Source organism: Dermacentor variabilis, chromosome 8, assembly GCF_050947875.1.
Source record: "Dermacentor variabilis isolate Ectoservices chromosome 8, ASM5094787v1, whole genome shotgun sequence".
In the NCBI taxonomy this organism is placed as follows: Eukaryota; Metazoa; Arthropoda; class Arachnida; order Ixodida; family Ixodidae; genus Dermacentor; species Dermacentor variabilis.
In genome coordinates, this window is record NC_134575.1 from 90,452,095 (window position 1) to 90,471,434 (window position 19,340).

The 19,340-nt window shown below is 44.1% G+C and overlaps 1 protein-coding gene across 1 annotated transcript; it reads right to left on the reverse strand.

Moving 5' to 3' along the window:
* Positions 1 to 3,320: 3,320 nt before the first annotated feature.
* Positions 3,321 to 13,120, reverse strand: LOC142591480 (putative pseudouridine-5'-phosphatase). Its single transcript, XM_075703809.1, has 4 exons — positions 12,997 to 13,120; positions 5,367 to 5,501; positions 3,971 to 4,125; positions 3,321 to 3,413 (listed from the first exon to the last, which is right to left on the reverse strand). The coding sequence occupies exons 1-4, from the start codon at positions 13,118 to 13,120 to the stop codon at positions 3,321 to 3,323; spliced, it is 507 nt and encodes a 168-aa protein (XP_075559924.1).
* Between the last annotated feature and the right edge of the window lie 6,220 nt (positions 13,121 to 19,340).

Genomic DNA, 19,340 nt, shown 5'->3' on the forward strand with positions numbered 1-19,340 from the left:
ATGGATCTGGATCATGAGACTGAAATAACCAGAAGAATAAGAATGGACTGGGGTGCGTTGGGCAGGCATTCTCAGATCATGAAAAGCAGGTTGCCATATATCCCACAGGAGAAAAGTGTATAATGGCTGTGTCTTACCAGTACTCACCTTCGGGGCAGAAACTTGGAGGCTTACGAAAAGGGTTCTCCTTAAATTGAGTACGACGCAACGAGCTATAGAAAGAAGAATGATCGCTGTAACGTTAAGGGATAAGAAAAGAGCACATTGGGTGAGGGAATAAATGCGCGTTAATGACATCTTAGTTGAAATCAAGAAAAAGAAATGGGCATGGGCATGGGCAGGACATGTAATGAGGAAGGAAGATAAGCGATGGTCGTTAAGGGTTACGGACTGGATTCCAAGGGAAGAGAAGCGTAGCAGGGGGCGACAGAAAGTTAGGTGGGCGGATGAGATTAAGAAGTTTGCAGGGACGACATGGCCACAATTAGTACATGACCGGGGTTCTTGGAGAGGTATGGGAGAGGCCTTTGCCTTGCAGTGGGCGTAGCCAGGCTGATGATGTAGAATGGAGCTTTTTAAGATGTATTTTTTCCTAAGATGGCCAGTGAGTGGACCAGGTTGCCTAGTGATGTTGTATCGGCATCTTGAAGTAATGCCTTTGGTACAGCCGTGTGATATAGAATTTTTGGTTTGGTACTTTGTGCTTGCGTCACCAGAACCGCTTCGCGCATGTACAGTTATGCTCTGCTCATCTTTATTTCTTTTTTTTTTGTTGCGTTGGCGAATTTCCCTCAACTGTAATCTTTTGCTCTTGATGTATTCTATATTAACTGCTTCTTTTGTCAATGACATATGTACCTCCCCACCCCGACTGGAATGCCAAACTGGCGCTGTGGGTACCCTGATATATAAATAAATAAATAAACAAATAAATGCTTACTTGACAAACTTTCTGCGACAAAGGTTCATTATTGTTGCTAGAGAACAGGAGGTATTTCTTCATTATCTCGCATACAATTGCGCGTCCTAATCTACCGTCCTTTAGTCGCCCAAACAAGTTGTTGTGATTGCACCTGTTCAAACCTGACCCACAGAGAAAAACTGCAAGAATACTTTGCATATCTGTGCATTTATTCTATTGGAGTGAATACTTTAATTATATTCCATCGTTTCGCAAACGAGAAATTAATTCGACAAGGTGACCCTTCTAAATATGGGCAAGGGACTCGCTTTTCTTCCGTCTGCTCCTCGCACGCATATTATTTGCTTTCAGAATTAGCAGTCGCTTTATGTATACACGTCGAACCGCACCCTCATGCTAAAATAAAGCTTTTGTTTGAGCCCGTCCTGCGTACTTGTGCCTTGCTTTGTCCAGGTGTTTTTGCGCTGCTCGCCAATGTTTACGGTAGAGATAAATGCTTTGCAGGTGTGTTGCGCCATTTCCCATTAACAGAAGTGGCAGGCGTCGATGGATACTCACCGTGTCAGATGCCATTATTATGCCGGTTGCCTCCACAATCCGTCCTCTGCACAAATGTTTTAACCTCGTGTAGAAATTCAAAATGCTTTCCTTCTCGTCACAGGCACCGCGACATGGCGGTCGTATGCGGAGAGTTTAACCTCCGACAATTGCAACTGAAACCCGCGATTACGTTTTCCGATTATTTATAAACGGAGAGCTTCGGCGAAATAAGTAAACAATAGCGGGCTGGAAGCGTAGACCTTGTGCATGGTACGCGAATGTTATTCGAAGCTCGTGACAAGTTGCTAATTAAAGAACTTATGAATGTAGCTTCGTTATGACCAGACCAGGAACAGCACAGTGATAAGGTTGCTCGAAATCGAGCTCGGGAATTTCACAACCCGTCTTCTAAGCATAATTAGATTGAAGCACTTATGTCATTTCGCGGACGATTGCGGGTATTGCGCGGCCTTTCATGCCATCAGGGCCTGCAGGTTCGGCCACGATTTCAAGCATATTTCTCGCTTGTCAAAATCAGCCAGCTGCTTCAGAAGTTTTTCCCGTGCGTACCATGCGTGCTCCCGTGTTCTTCTATCGTGCTAGCTGACACTGTCAGAGACTGTGATAGACTGCTTATAGTTAGGGGTAGGCCCAAATGTCACTGTCCCGTTTCACGAGCAGCTAACACTACGTAGAAGTCATATGAACTTGCACCGGCTTCACAATTGGTTTAGGTCTAGTAGGTTTCCAATGGCCCTTTGACGTAGTAATAGAGCCATTGTGTCGTTTCATCACAGAGCACATGACACGGTTAGCCGTGTATTACACCAGAATATGTATATAATACGCATATGTCTCCTATACTGATGTAGAACCTAACAATAAGAATGTCGTAGGCTCGAGTCCAACGATCGGAGTACAAATGCTGCGTTGTCATCCGTCATACAGTTGTTGCCAACGCTGTTGCAACCGCCTTGCTCCGCCTCTCATGCAATCATACCAGAAACAGAAAAGCCACGGTAACTAGCCACGGAATGTAATTGATTTATAAAAGCACCATGAAATTACAATGTGATCGCTTACTTCACCAGTAAAACCCAACATATCAGCTCGCTTTGTATCTTTGAGGCACACACAAACGACGTATTTTTTGCGTTAACTCCACATGCATGTAGCCCCATCGCACCGTGTATCTATGTGGATCGACTTCTTACCCGGAAGATATGGTTGCAAATTTAAAGAAAATACGCTGAGCGCAGATTACGTTTTAATTATATAGGCACATACAGTTCGTGAAATTTTAGTGTATGGCAATTCCCTGAGCAAACATCATGTAGGCTGTTGATCGGCCTCTCGCCCTCGTAAGCCCTACTCGCCTCTTCTGCTTCAAACAAGCAAAAAAGGTGCGACGTGGCCGGCTACCACTTTGCAGAAGTCCCAGTGGCCGGGGTGCCCCATTGTATGGCAAATATTTACCTACCTTTGTTGTTTCTCTTTAGCACCTGTTCCTCTGATTTCTTTCCGGACGACCGGGCCATTCTCTAGAATGTCGCAGTTGGAACAAGACAGAAATTATTTTTTTAGGTTGCATTTACAAGGTGCGGGCGTTTTGTAAATTGTGTGGGCTCAGCTAGATCACCGAACCTCAAAAGCAAGAGGAGATGCGTTCTTACTTAACCTGCACTGACTAGACTCAACTATCGCATCAGATAGGGTAAAAGTGATTTCTTCGACTGCGAATCTTTATTCCAGTGCTTCAGTTCTTATTCGGAGAATCGGGAAAAGAAGGGACACCAAACAGCTCCGGCTTGAATTCCAGTAGCGTGGTCAGGTGCACGGTGGCGTGGCGCGCGTTCTCCTAGTCGACGCGAGGTTCAGCAACCATGAAAACTTGCATGCCGGCGGCTAAGGCAGCTTCAACACCCATGGAAGAGTATTCTAACACCAGCACCTGTGGTAAAGATGTGCGAGAAATTGCAATTCCTTTTCTTATGTCATCATCATCACCATCATCATCATCATCATCATCATCATCATCGTAATCATTCCTGGGCTATTTTTATGTCCAATTGAAGACGAAGGCCTATCCCCGCGGTCTCAAGTATCAGGATATGTCAGGTTATCAAAAGCAAATTTTAGAACAGGTTGCAACTGAGCCTGTTTAGTCAGTAAACTAAGTCTTACTACTGGTTTATATAATGCGTGTGTGGTATGAGATGTATCGAAGATGCACCGAAGAAGATGCCTCGGTACATCTCGGTATGAGATGTATCGAACATGCATCGAAGATGCTTCGGAGTGAAATATTTCAAAAGGTAGCACCTGCGTAGGGACAAACAAACAATGCCTGTTGAAAACACGAATCACGGCACTGCGTTTGAACAAAAAGAGCATATATAAATTATCTTAACAAAATTATTTACACGCCACCATTTCAGGAAGTGTCTTCTCGTCGAACCTGGATGCGGACACGAGGAATATATCTAGTTGTGGCTTGCCGCGATTTACTTCCGGATCTCCGCCCGAGCAGACCACGTGGTGAAAGAGTGTCAGAAGATGTTGATGCGGTGTCATCTTGAGGTCAAATGAAGGGCATTTAGAGATGGTCGTGACGCCCATGGGGATGCCGTGAGCCTGTAGGTGGCGCCCGATGCGGTCAGCGCCTGCACACGCATGTTAGGAGAACTTTGCTTGAAGGCAGTCGAGTGTTTTGAGTATACTTAAAGAGTGTTACAAAACTAGATCGAAAGAGGCGACCGCAATAGTTACAGATTGAATACAGTGGGGGCAACACAAGGTTGGCATCACGTAACGTGCTTGTAGCGTATATTCTTGTATTGTAGCGCGAAGTGACACACATACAGACTAGAAGACAGTACGAGCGCTAACCGTACCGTAACTAAATCTTTATTGAAACTGTCAACATAAAAGTGATTGCACATACCGCAGCATACGAACATGACAAGGTATAAAGACTATCAGTTTAATATATCAAGAGGTAGGGAAGCCAAAGGCCAAACAACAAAGGCTCTACTTGAGCTTGACACACGGGCTGAGAAGATATTGAAATTCGCTTTCTTACAGAGATATCGATGCGTGGCTACCGCAAGTCTCTCCTAATCTGTGCTTGTAGAGGGCGGATTGCGGAATAATAGGATATTGCGAAATGTGAGCCTAGATGTTCAAGTTTCGGCATGTTTTGGCGCGTTTTATTGCACAAATAGCATCTATGCTGTGAAACTGTCAGAAAACCACGTTTTGACGATGCGCAATAAGGGGAAAGCACATGTTGTTCCGAATATAACACTACCACACAAGGAAAAGAAAATTACGAAGCTATTCTCTCGCTACAAATATATGATATCTGGTGAGAACTACATCATAAATTATGCTTCCCTAATGATTATTTAATGATTATTTACAAGTTTTTCGTATGCGTTACTATCACTGGCTACGAGAAATGTCAGTTACTATTCTGCATTGCACTGTAGTAGAACTAGCTAAGCGAGTCCAGGAGCAAGCTGCTAGTGACCACTGTTCCCAGTGATTAATTATCATATAGTCAGCTGAGACAGGCTTTCCTTTTTCGTAACCATCGAAAACTGGAATTTTGCTTTCTGGCATGAATTTTGCTTTCTGGCATCACCACAAACACAGCAGAACATATGGCACTAATGTCGTTGATACACATGAAGTACTTCATTAGCGAAACTAAAATTGGTTGCTAGGAAAATAAAGAACACCCCGTTTTCCCGGTAGTCGGAATATTAGGCATGGATTCAGGTAGTTACGACTTCAGTGAAGTGGTTCCCAGAGGTGCGATCTCACCGGGCATGAGTTCGCCGATGGGGAGAAGCTGGCGATGGGGAGAAGGCGATGAAGCTGTCTGCAGTGATCGGGAGACCGTGGTACTCGACGATCTTGCGCGCCGTGTCGGTGTCTGGCGTGCCTAGCACCCACAGTTTAAGCTCTGGCGTCAACTGCTTGCCATATTGGGAGGCCACTCTCACCGCAGCTCCGGTGTACAGCTTTTCGATGTCTTTGACGGAGAAAAGAGAGCTCGTGAAACAAATAGCAGAGGGTAACAGAAGCACAGCATGATGGGGCTGCTCAGCTAAACTGCACAAGACTCTAGATGTAGCACTAATTTCATATCTGGTAACACACGGCATGTGGGCAGCTTGTGCAAACCAAGGTGTAAAGCACCTGTGCCCGTGTGCACAGCCATGTAGGCACCACAACACGGTTTCTTCTTTCAAGTAACCAGAAAATCTTTACACCTGCTTCTTTATGAGAATGGGAAGGACAATGGGCCTTGTTGTTTGAGGAGCTGCCAAAAGAAACAGAGAAAACATAGGCGGCAATATTTTATATATAAGAAAAGGTGAGGATATTCATTTACCGACGCTTTGTTGACGAGTCCCCCCAAAAGGCACTACTGCTAGTGGCTGCCTTTGGTCTCTTGGCAAATAGCTCATTCACGTAAAATAAGAAATCAGTACATGATAGTGGTGTGAACGCTCCACTACCCAGAACAAAAGCCTTAAGGCAGCACCATCAGACTACATTATTTAAAGGTGATAGCGTTATAGATGAACTTAGAATGTGGGCATTGCAGTTTAATGCAGCTCCTCATAGCGCTAGCTGTCACTATAGAGGAACGAGAAAAAACTGGCACTTCACGGAGGCGCCAGTCATTTGAAAGAGTGCGTTTGGCATGATAAAATCATCCGTGCCTACGTAGCTCAAAATAGTTGCAGCGCTGGGCTGCTTGGTTGGAAAGTGGAAATTCTACCCAACTACCGGTCACCAAATTTTTACAGCATTAGAGGCAGAGTTGACCCATTTCTTTGAAGTATAACGCTGAAACTCACGATATGTGGAGTGTACGCGATCGTGTCACATTATGTAGGTTATCGCACGTTTTATGGGTTAGGGTGCATGAGAACGTAACACTGATTATTGAGACTGTCCAAGGTTTCTGCTCACGTACTTGCAGCTTTCGAGCTGCCGTAGTTATCACAATCCGGGTATGCTATCTCCTACATGAGTTCGCGGTGCTAAATTGCCGCTTACTTTTGTTTTAAAGCGAAGCATTTGACAGAACCTTCGCGAAAATTGCCAACTCTATACTTGGCCGACAGACTGTCGTTCCTGATACCTCAGATATATACTCATACGGCCAATGATACTTGCTGATTTCCCAGGCAGGGACGTAACCGTTATGTCGCAAAACAATTTGTAAATGACGGTCGAAGATAGAACAATGATTTCCAGTTTCACAATAGATTTTCATCGCATAGATACGAAATATGCCTCGTATCTGCGTGATTATTGTTTTCTTTTTAGCTATGTATCGCTTTAGAATTGTCAGCCTCTCGCAATAATTACTGCGGAAAAAAATTTCAAAAAGAGGGGCTAACACCAACCGCGAGGTGTCACCGGGCTGTATGTGTCACGGGTCGGAATGTGTCGCTGGGTAATGCTCGCCACTGGCTCACCGGGCCTTATGTGTAACTGGGTTGGATGTGTCACTGGGTGGGTCGCACGCGTCACCGGCCTATCACTGGGTATAGAACAAATCGCGCGCAGCACAGCGCAGATGCCAACCTAGCAGCCATGCACACTACGACTTTTTTAAACACACCACGCTTTTCGCACTACCGTTCGAAATTGTGTGCCTCGCGGGGTGGTCCGCAGCTTTGGCTAGCCTCCCCCAGGCGTCGATACATCCCGCACTCTACCGGGCGCCGGGTAGGGTGAACGCCTGTGCCCATTTAGTTACCGGCGGGTGTCCGGCAGTGGGTTTCGAACCACCCACCTACCGCAGCCGTGTCGGACGCCCTACGCACTAGGCCACGGCTGCGGTGGAGGCACTCCCTAGACAAGCCTTTCTTCAGTGAAATGTTATCTCGTTTCACCGTTGTGTTTGTTTTATTTTTGTGCGTAGAAAATTTTTTGGTTTCGGCGTATAAAATGAGTGATAGCGTAGCGCAGTCGCATTGAGCTACAAAGTCGGTGATGATTGCTGCACACAGCATCACTTAAGTTATCAATGTAACGAAAGGAGATAACACATGGGTACTTGTCAAAACCTATAGCGTTGCACACGATGCTCACACTGGCGACGGTTTTTTGCGCTTGCGTTCATTATCTGTTATCTCGGATGCTGGTTTTGGTCTATATCGAAGCACTCGCCACGAGCAGTACGCATGAGCGCGTCTACGCTAGGCCAGCTTCACTTTGATATGCGTTGTGAACTCGCAGGTGCGTTCACAGATAAAAAGGAAAGCAAAAAATATCTCTCTTTGTAAGCGCTAGTCTAATACTTGTTAGTTACGCTGTTATTGGCATCTGTGCGACATTTTCATTAGGCTCGTTCTTGGTGAAAGCAAACATGTTCTAAAAACGTATTTAGTTTTGACTAACTGCAAAGCTGAAAGACCAACGCACACCTCTGCCAATGTGCTGAATGAATCTTGCGTAGAACGCGCAGTTGCGATGTCAACTATAGAGTACGAAATCACGGAAAGGAAGATTTCGGCATGCCAAAAAACAAAGAAACACCCACATCGGCGGTTCTCACTCAAGCCACTGCGACTAATGCCATTCCCTGTGCCATGCAATAACCAATGTTCCACTGTGTAATTTTTATTCACTCCTGGGAGGAAAACAATCTGGACTAAGGAAAGCACTAGAAGAAAGCCACGCCGAAACTTCTCTGGAAGTTCTTTAAGTCTGTGTAGGGGGCACTTATTCCGAACCGAAAGTTATTTATCAAGGGGTACCGCAGGGCTCAATACTGGGACCCTTGTTGTTTGGCATTTACATGAACGATTTACACAATGTTGTTGACCACACGTTTAGTCACACGATGTTGTGACTAAAGCTATTTTATATGCTGTTCGTACCATTATTCCCATGTCTGATAACTTTTAACAAACCTTAGCTGTGAAACTGAACATTGAACTATAGCGACAATATTTGAATGGTGTCAGTTAAATATTTTAATTTTAAACACTTTCAAAGCTCAGTTCATGTTATTTAAAACAAAGCAAAGGATCGTGCCCTCTATCCCGCAAGTAACTCTCGACAGTAACCTTATTCCTGTCGCTGACTGTGTGTTGTTCCTTGGAATGAAATTAGATTCTCACTTGTAATTTACTAATCATATTCTGTTTGTTAAGTAGAAAGCAGCTTATGGTGTAAGAGATCTCATAAAACGACTTGAATTTCTTTCAGAACACATATTCTTATCTCTATACTTTTCGCTCATTTATAATCATATCACTTATGGTATTGATTCCTGTGGAAAAACGTAGAACTGCCACTTCTTGTCTATTCAACACACACAGAACGAGGCTATTCCCATGATCACCAACATATCTTATTATTCAAGTGCTCTCCCGCAACTGCCGGCAAACTTTATACTATCTGTATCTGTCTTGTTTAAGTGTCAACTAAGTATTCTCTCTTTTAAAATACTTAACAAACAAGTTCCTTACGAATTAGTGCACTGCAAATTAATTACTCACTAATACCAACCACGCTAGGTTTGCGTATTATTACAACTTTTATTACCTAAATATAACACAAGCTACGGAAAAATGACGTTTTCAGCAATACACATATGGAATGACCTACCCCATTCACTTAAACTAAGGTCATCTTTGAATGTATTCAAACGTTTTATTTCTTTTAAAGATAGTTTCATTCCTATAACATGTTCTCTGTATAATTATGCCTTTTGATATATGTAATTTTTTGTTTGTTGTCTGTTACCAATTTATTGCATTACCTGCATTCATTTGTTTTCATTATACTTTTTTTAAAATCTTTGCTGTTTTAACCTACGTTTTCTACACATCTTTCTTTTTCCTTTTGAGACTCGGGGGTCCCGGTGCAGTAATGGAATTTGAGACCCTCGTCTGCGTACTATTTGTTATTTACTCATTGTTTTTTGAATGAGGAATAAACTCAAACTGTACTGAACCTGAAAGTATGTGTAAGCATTGTAGCACTTGTGCATCTCCAAGTAGGACGGTGTCATTATAAATGTTATGAAACTTGATACACTCGCTATAAACGACAGCGCTGTGGCGACACGCACTGCTGCCGACGGCGACCCATGGTCAATTGACAAGGCAAGCACACTACTGCAAGTGGAGGCACTGCACGCGCTGATGACCATCTGATTGCTATAAATCCATGAGCGTCGAACGAGGATGCCAAGCGTTGACCATATCTTGAACGCAATCTGCGATGCCGACAGTGTGTGCCGACTTCTGATAGCTTCGCGCGTTGTGTCCTCGTGGCTTCGCGTTCAGGAGAGACGTATGGGCCCATATCTTGAAAGCGATCCGCGAAAAGCACTGGGAGCGCATTGTGCTGAGAGATTTGGGACGGCAGTGTTCTCGCCACTTCGTTCGCTTGGAAGCCACACGCAGCAGGAAGGTAAAGCACCTCGCTGCTGCGGGATCTCTTTGTATCATATGCGTGATTCAGAAGAATGTATGCACTTTTCGCTTCACTTTGCTGAGTGCATGAAGCCTGCTTCATCTCCTCCGTGGGCAGGACCGGCATTGCGCTGTTTCAGGGATCGGCCGAAGCTTTTCGTGTTACGTTACGGATGGTTTTCTCGTTGGGTAAGCATATCAATGCTACGCATTTAAAGGTAGTAAACGCCGTCAGCCAGTCACTTCATTATTCTGTGAGTTTTACCACAGGTTCTAGCACCAGCGGCCAATCATAAACGCGTTTGCGTTTGCCCGCTTGGAAAACGGCACACATGACGCCATATCTGCATGCGGTATTATAGATCAAATCTGCCGGCTTACTAAACGGCTCAAATATTCTGCTCAAGAATATGCGGCCCAACGGGCATTTTTCATGAAAATTTTTTTTTTCCAAGAGCAGTGACACCCAGAGTTTCTTTTGCAAGTGGGTTCGTACAGACAGCTTATTAGCATAGCAGACACTCTCTTCCCTTCATAAGAACCCAATCTATATATACTGTGGCGAGGAAAACACGTCGCCTTGATGAAGACAAGTCCGCTTGTCGAAACGTTGGCTCCTGCTTAAACGGCTCCTGCATTCAGCTTGTTCTCATTTTGCTCGTCGCATAGTTTATTGTTGCATAGCATTTCTTCTTGTTGATCTCCACATTTGTGGAGAGGTGCCAACCGAGGTGCCACTACCGTTGCATGTGGCGACGCGACTGTAGGGTAGCAAAGATGCCGCGGCCGCCGCGGTTCTTTGAGCCCGTTTGCTGAGCTCACTCCTGCTCACTCAGCGCAGCATGCTTCCGTGGGAATCTGTGGGTGACCTTATTGAAGGACCGAGCGCCAACATCTGGCGAATAGCTCGTGTAGGCTTATCGAGCCACACACCCACGAAGTGTGTTGCCAATAAGGTCGATGCTCGTTACTTTATGAATTCTTTCAAACGGAGTCCATGGCGTGGAGACAATCGCTTAGCCGATGCGCATGCTGCCGACATATTTGCAGCTGCAAACATTCTGATTAAGTTTTTTCTACTCTCAGCAATTGTGCTGTTGTCGAGCGGTTAAAGCGGAGAAAAATGTGCTGCTGTTACTCATATCTCTCGGTGCGAGAAAAGCCGTGAAAAATCGTGAAGCATTGGGTATAAAGGGCTGCAAGCTACTCAAAGTTGTGGCCCGTGTCAAACCAAACGAATAAAAAAAGGAGTATCTCCACCATCTTTGATGAAATTGCTTGTTATTCCATCTTCCCCTAGCGCTTTCGCGAGACATGTCTTGTAAATACCTAGAAAGTCATCTCTTGATACACAAAGGGCCTCTAGAGCTATCTTGCATGTCACTACTTCCAATCAAGGTTGCATGGCTGCACGGGGTGCTGTACAGGTCAGTAGAAAATAATCTGCAAGCTTTACTGCGCCATCGAAACTGCTGATGACATTGCCCTGCTCACCTTTCAGTGGATTCTTTTTGGTATTGGCTATGCCATGTTTTCTTGCTGCGTCAACTTTCTTACGGCATCCAAAATTTTTTCCATGTTATCATTTTTAGTAGGAACTAATTTCTCCTTATTTATCAGCTTTGAAAATTCCGCGAGCTTTATCTGATCTGCTGAGTTAGACACTTTCAAGGTTTGTGATTTCTTTATTGCAACTTAAGAGAACGTCCTTCTTTACTGCCTTGGTGCCGTACCTCCCACTTCAACTGCTGCGTATGACATCAGCCTGGTTAAGCGTTCATTCATTAGGTCTATCCTATATCGTTATCTTCCTGTTATAAAGCTGCCAATTTCTTTGCGAGCAACAGCCTAAATTCATCTGCTCTGACCTCGACTACGGCTAGGTTGAGTGGTATTTTATTGAATAGCCTTGCTCTTTCTCACTTTAAATTGAGAGCCGTCTCAAACGAAACTAATCATTGATCACTAATATTTACCCTTGCCTAACACTTTCACTTCCTGCGTTCATATATCTGCATTCGGTTGGCACAAAGTATTATTACGATACCATAGAGCAATGCTAAAGAGACGAGCCGCCGCGAGAACGACGAAGTTTGTCGGTGCCCTTGGCACGAGCGAGTGTCAGCCTGGCTGCCTGGCTACAGTGTAAATAGCGTGTAAATACCATCTTTCCTCTGTGTCTTTCCACACGTAACATTCCTGGTGGAGGTCAGCGATCCTCGTCCTCACCACGGAACCCGGAAGTGGTCGGCACACCGAGCTTGTCACCATGCCACCCGGTAACGAGCCCGCCTCTGCAATGGCTTCGGCTTGTCCGAATGCTCCAATCGTCACGGTTTCCCCACATCGTGACCCAGGTGTGTTCTCTCACCTGGAGGGACAGGATGTCGATGACTGGATCAAGCTCGATGAACACGCCAGTACTAATAACAGGTGGGACCTAACGATTATGCCCGCCAATGTCATCTTTTATCTCGGCGGCACCCCAGGCGTGTGGCACCAAACGCATAATGAATAGATATCAGTTTTTCTTTCCCTGTTAAATCTTCTCAAGGTACACTTCCTATTATTGCACTTCCGAAGGAAAGTGTTCGATAGAAGCATTCAATGTTGGTTGAGTGGGTACTCCGTTGAACTCGGACCAAGAAAGAACAAGAAAACCGATGAACAAGGGACCAGAAAGAAACACGACACTGCTCATGGGTAGTGTTTGCATCTCGTCCCATGTTTATCGTGGCGCTCATCGTCAAAAGGTATTCATTGTTCGGAGCCTATTTTATACCTGCTCTACAGACAACGATGGCGCTGACCTACTTTAGGATGGAGAAAAGAGTGAAAAATGGGCTACACTATCTGCATCGAAGATCAACACTTCCATCAGTAGCATTCAGAATTACTACGGGCCAGCAATAGAACCTACAACAAGCGTATTTTGCTTTCAATGCAAAGTGAATATATGGAAGAGGTAATAGATGATTCCCTTGTGTGAATCTGAAATAGGCTTGCGTGTCTCCTAGACTTCGTGGACCTTTAAAGTGGATTGGCTCAAGTGATTCGCATATAAAATGCCGTACTAACCTGCGCAGGGGCCGTCCTCAAATCGCGGAAGTTCTAAAAGCTCGGGCTTGAAGTTTATCAGCGTACTCATGCAAGTGGTTGCCTGGCGCTTGCTGTCTTCATCCATACGTGGATCAGATACCATGACGACCTGTATGCCGGCACCGAGGGCCGCTGTGGCGCCCGTGGCGGAGTCCTCGAGCAAGAGGACCTACCTGCTCGTCCAATGCGTGCTTCTAAATGATACGTGTCATGTTCTTCAATATTATTAAAACACTGCATGTTTATGCAGTGCGAATGCTTCAGAACAACACAACTCGATAACCCAAATGTGGCCGAGACACTTTAAATTCACTCTTTCAAATTGTACAAAGTGTATTTTATAAATAGGAAAACATTTGTTCTGCAGTAATTGTATTCTTACTTAAAGGGCGGGAAAAGACTACAGCACGCAAATGAAGGAGGACAGGACACCTTGACCGTGTACAGCCTATTAGGTCCCCGCATAAGGTAGAATTGTACCGACTAGCTCATCTAGCTGTGATTGATCAGCATTGTTGTATAGGTGCATATATGATGCAACGTTCTATGTAAACACACATAAAACGTTGTGAATAAAGGAGAAGCGGAACTAACTACATTGAAACGTGGATTAATATTAGGTCACAGTAAACGGAAGATAGTGCGATGCACTTCGAAAGCAGCAACTGTACTAACGTTAACGTTCGCAAGAGTTATTCTGCGTGTAAATCTAAAGAGGTTGCTTGGCTTTAAAGTTAACCAAACGTCGGTGGACTGATTGGCATGGATTGGCAAAGCCACAATTAAGACCTGCAGGGCTACAAGCTCTCTGCTCCTTGTGAAGCCAGAAAAGCGCGGAATGAAACTATTTATTAGAATAGACATTGATAGAAAACAATATAGAAGGAATGTGTGGCAGCAGTCTACAAATGCCTTTTCGTTAAAAATTTTGACACGATATGAAGGGAGATATCAAGAATGTTGGCCACCAAGTACACGGTAATTGCAAATATGAGTAGAACGCTCGTTGTTACGAAAATGAAAGTTTATGGCCGCTTACAATAAAAATGGTATGTGCCACCAGAAAGGGGAAAATAGAGCGGAGTTTTACAGATACGGCAAGCAATAGGATGGAATAAAATTTTTGAATTTTTCATGCAAACAGAAAGGCAGGACGGCGTATTAATTATTTAGGCGTAAGCTGGTGGCCTGGGGAAAAGAAAGTACTGGAGTAATCATTACGAATAGATTAAAAGGTGTGTCTTCTCAATAATATAGAAGACCATTAAGTACTGTTAAAAAGTGGATAGAAATATTCCTAGCCTGTAGCCAACGGAATTTTCACTTTTCAGAAGCACGACTCCTACTCACTGTAAATTACTTTACGTTACTGTACACAACATTACTGTACGTTCCGTTACTCTAACTGGCCTGAACTAGCTTGTGTTCTCGTTATCACCTATTCATTTGTATATGACGTTCACCTTGTTTTGACTCCATGCAACTTCAATCTTCATTGTTCTAATAACTTGTTCCATGGCATTAGCCAGCAACCCCTTGGTCTTCGGACCGAGGCATAGATTAGCTCTATTGGAATTTCATCGAGTCCTGCTGTGGTGTTATGAGATACATTTTCTTCTGCTTTTCTTTTTTGCAGTATATATTTTATATGTCTAATTTTGTTCTCTCGTGCTTCTCTCTTGTCGCTGCATCTGTTTGAGTCTTGACTACACTTTCTTTCGTGCCGCAGTTACCCTTAATAACGGCTCTGATGTAGCGCAGCGCACCATCTCCTTCGAACATGTTACCCCCTTCACCCCTTTTAGCGGTTTGCACATCTTTCCTTAAGCTCCGAGTGCTCTTACACGACCCTAGAATCTTATTTGTGTGCCTTTGTTTCTTCTGAATATGTGATGAATCTCACGTTCACTAGCGCATTTAATTTTCAAACCACGAGCTCACCCGCCACCCTTTTATTTTCTGGGTATTTATTCAACCTAAGGAGCAGCTCTTCGTGTAATCCCAACTTTTATTGTGGTAACAATCATATGGACAGTCCAGATGCCATTCTGCCGTTGCCGTTAACGTCGGCGTCACGGTGATGTTCCGTATAAAGGCCAAGGGTGATAATACCGCCGCCGCGCGCCTTATTCTGTGCGTATTCTGTATTCTGTATTCTTTATTCTGTACGCCATGGGAGCTCGCGATCGCGGCTCGATTTGTCACGAGCGAGGGAGGAAGGCAGTGAAAAAACGTGCCGTTGGCCGTCGCGCAAAGTCCATCGGGAGAAAAGGGGCGAGGGGGGCATTGGGCACTGGCAGCAACGGCAACTGGCTGTCTCGGCTTAATCCCGGGCGTGTAAGAGATGAAGGTGGGCTGCGGGGCAACGCCGGAGAGAAGGAGTGCGGCTTTTATTTTCCTCCCTGGTAGTACCTCCTAGAAGGTTTCTTTTCCACTGCAGCCACCTATGAGACAGTCTGGGCCTCTCTGACATTGCATTTGGCGTTCTTCTTTTGCCAAGTTGGTTATTATTTTTTCATCCAAAATTTTTTCCTCCAATGTGAGTCAGTGTTTTTCCTTTGCAAGCACGGGAGCAGTCTCGCAGCACACATTCCTTTTTTTCCATATTCCTTAATCGTTCTTAAAAATACATTTTACTGTTAGCTATTCCCACCCTCCAAAAATAGTTCAGCCCAAATCACACTGCCCATGTCTATCTGTAGTCTCCCAGTGAGCGCACCATACGAGAAGCCTGACTAACCATTGGTCGCCACCGAGTACTGACGGTATTCCTGACTTCAGGAAAACGACCTCATATCCAAATTTAAATCCTGGATACTTACACCTTTCAACATACCTCGGGATACCTCGCACCTATTGTATCGCCATAGCATGTTGTGTTTCATTATGGCCGCATTTCTATTCCCCGTTGCTATTATTGGTTATACCTGTGTTTCCATATAGTTAATTAGGATAAACCTAATTAAGACTCTCATATCCGTGACATCAGTGAGAGTCAAACCCTCGCGTTTGGGGTGAGTCGAACTCATTTGAAGATATGTGCGAACCAACCATATGTCCAACTTAGTTTCCAATTGACGTTGTGAAAATCGAGAGTCGAACCTGCTGCCTTTGGTATTTATGAAGCCGGACAGAATGAAGGCATGTATAATTAGGATATTGCGAAGTAGCAGAGAACAGGACCTTTATTACGCGTCAAATACTTGGCGGACCGATCGCACTATAAGGACAAGTAAAACTCCATATGAGCCCCCACAACCGATGAAGCCGAAGAAACCAATGTGATGATAATCACCTGCACACAATGAAGTTCATAAGAAATGCCCACAGTATAATTCATCGAGGCACTCCTACCCATGACCTTTATTGGGAGTATAAGGCAGGATATTTCGTGGGTGAAAACATGAAATAGAAAATACCAACGCATTAGAACGAGAACGTCAAGTAATGTAATGAATCCAACTTGAGCAAGCAAGCTTTTTCATTCATCCACTTTTGCATATGCTCAGTTGACTGGGCATTGCTATTAAGATATGCATCAACATTGCACTGCCGAGAAGTTGATAGTGCGACTAGATTTGGTCTAAAACAATCTGCATATGTTTTTAGATTGTCCTAGAAGAAGTAAACTATTTGACACGTTTTTATTAAGCCTCTTTTTTTCGTTTCTGGGCACTCTCGCGTATGTAGCTTAATGTGTTGCAATTGTTTATTCAAAGGGAATGCATGACCAATGCTTAGATGAAGTCTCCGTGTTCCAGCACAGGAGCTCAATTCTCAAAGAAATCGGCCATAATTTGTTACTAATGTGTGTAATCAAGACAGCGTATTAGACATCACAAACAAAGTGCCTAAAGCTCTAGTCACATTGAGACTGGCATTTGCGTTTGACATTGTCTTCAACTTGACAGCGGTGCCACCCTTGTCAGCTATCGCGAACAACAATGCTGACGTGGTGTATCGCCATAAAATTAACAATTTTCCCACGAAAAATGCACGGGCTAGTTTTTTATCGGTACCGCAACAGAACAGGAACAGATGGGCACGCCATGTAACCTAGACCCCAGTAGCGCTGTAGAGCGCTTAAGGAGTCTGACTTCATTAATTATTGCTAACTGCCTAATGTCCCTGCAGCTAGAAACAAAACTAGTTTTTTATTGAGTGTTGGAAAATGTCACATATATCACGCCCTTCCCACGAATAAAAATAACATTATCTATAGTTTTCATTTGCTTACATGTAAAACAGTGTGATCCTCATGGCACATAAAAACACTATTCTAAAAACGTTGCGACCGACAGTGTTCCAGGGTGTAATTTAAAAACGAAAGAATTAATTCCTTATGTGACTTCCATTCTCTTGAAAGGTTTTTAACTTTCTAATCCTGGCCTCTGCTGCTTATAGAACTCTAAAGCGTGATGCCGAATAAATACACTGTTCAATATTTCATTGTAGAGCTTTTCCTTCTTAACTAGAACCGCGTATTCAGGCGAGAATCATAGCCATGAAACATGCACTTCCGTTAAGCAACCTTGATCTGGTTCCGGTGAGTAGAGAATAAGTTCTGGCAAGGAACACCAGACTGAGGCAGATAAAGGGTGCGTTAAAGGTGACGTACTCCACTTGCATAAAATGAAGTGTGTTTATGAAGAATCTATAGGGAATGCTGTGCGAGTTGTTTAATAAAGCTGAGAGAAAGACGCGTTGTTATCGTTCCTTATCGTCACCTGCAAAAGCCTCCGAAACAAAACAGAGGAATTTTATAACTTGACTGACCATCTGTAATTTTTGGCACTGAATCGCGGTTAGATGTTAACGACAAGGATTGGGATGTATTTCCTAGCAACTACGATAACTAAACAGAAGATAGAGGCTGTCACGGGGGTGGTGTGCTTATTCTCGTTGATCAGAAAATAGAGTCGCCGATGTTAGTCAAGTCAAATGATTCTACTGAGGTTGTCTGGGTGAAACTTCATTTGACAAATGGAAAATCGCTGGCGGTTTGTTGCTTATACAGGCTTCTTCGTGGTTGCTCAGTGGCTATGGTGTTGGGTTGCTGAGCACGAGGTCACGGGATCATATCCCCGCCACGACGGCCGCATTTCCATGAGTGCGAAAACACCCATGTACTTAGATTTAGGTGCATGTTAAAGAACACGAGGTAGTCGAAATTTCCAGAGTCCTCCACTACGGCGTGCCTATAATGAGAATTGGTTTATAATAAGAAAGTGGTGGAAAGTGGTTAAGAACGTATACAAATCGTGGCGTTTACTTAAAAGTAAGATCTTCGAGATGCGTGATTAATTCGTCCCATCATGGATAATGACGGGAAGGCGGGGTAAAATTGAGCCGTGGTTCACAAGGGAAGTTCGTAGGGCACTGGCAAAAAATTGAGTATACCAGGCGTACAGAACAAACCAACACTGCAGAAAAAGCAACAATTGCAACAAGCGCCAAATAAGGCGAATTCCGCAATATCGCACGCGAAAGGTATTTTTATGCTTCTTTTCATTCTAGGTTAAAAAGTAGCACTGGAGAATTCTGGTAGGTTATTAAGAAGAAAAGTGTCACCCGCCGTGGTTGCTCAGTGGCTATGGTGTTGGGTTGCTGAGCACGAGGTCGGGGCATCAAATCTCGGCCACGACGGCCGCATTTCGATGAGGGTGAAATGCGAAAACACCCGTGTACTTAGATTTAGGTGCACGTTAAAGAACACGAGGTCGTCGAAATTTGTGGAGTCCTCCACTACGGCGTGCCTCAAAATAAGAAAATGGTTTTGGCACGTAAAATCCCATAATTTGAACAAAGAATTGTGTGAATTCTTGTGCTCGAACACCCTAGGTCTCTTGTTCATGGTAGTCTAGATAAGGCAAAATTTTTTAGCTCCTTGTTCTGTATTTTCTGCGCGCGCAACTAATACTCATTCAATGTTTCACTACGGGCTTTTCGGAGAGGGACCTATGAATGACATCATTTTCGACAGGCGGGACATTAAACTACAACTTGAGCGTTTAAGTACCACTAGTGCCTGCAGCCCCGTTGACTTGCCGAACTTTCTGCTTACTGCTTGTTCAGCCCGATGTCTAAATACCTTCATGTGCTCTTTGCTAAGTCCTTGGCATGCGGAACATTGCCTTCAGACTGGAAAATTGCCAACGTTGTTCCTATTCTGAAGTCAGGACCTCGAAAATTTGTGTTGAATTATCGACCGGTGTCATTGGCTAGTGTACTTTGCAAGATCTTTGAGCATGTACTTTTTAGCAACATCATGACTCACTTTAATTTGTTTTCATTATTGATCCCTCAGCAACATGCATTTCGAA

Coding starts and splice junctions, on each gene's coding strand:
- LOC142591480 (XM_075703809.1), bottom strand. CDS start 13,120: ATGGTATCTGATCCACGTATGGATGAAGACAGCAAGCGCCAGGCAACC. Junction 4,126..5,366: donor CAAGATCGTCGAGTACCACG/GTCTCCCGATCA, acceptor ATGCGTGTGCAG/GCGCTGACCGCATCGGGCGC. Junction 3,414..3,970: donor GCTCGGGCGGAGATCCGGAA/GTAAATCGCGGC, acceptor TCTTTACCACAG/GTGCTGGTGTTAGAATACTC.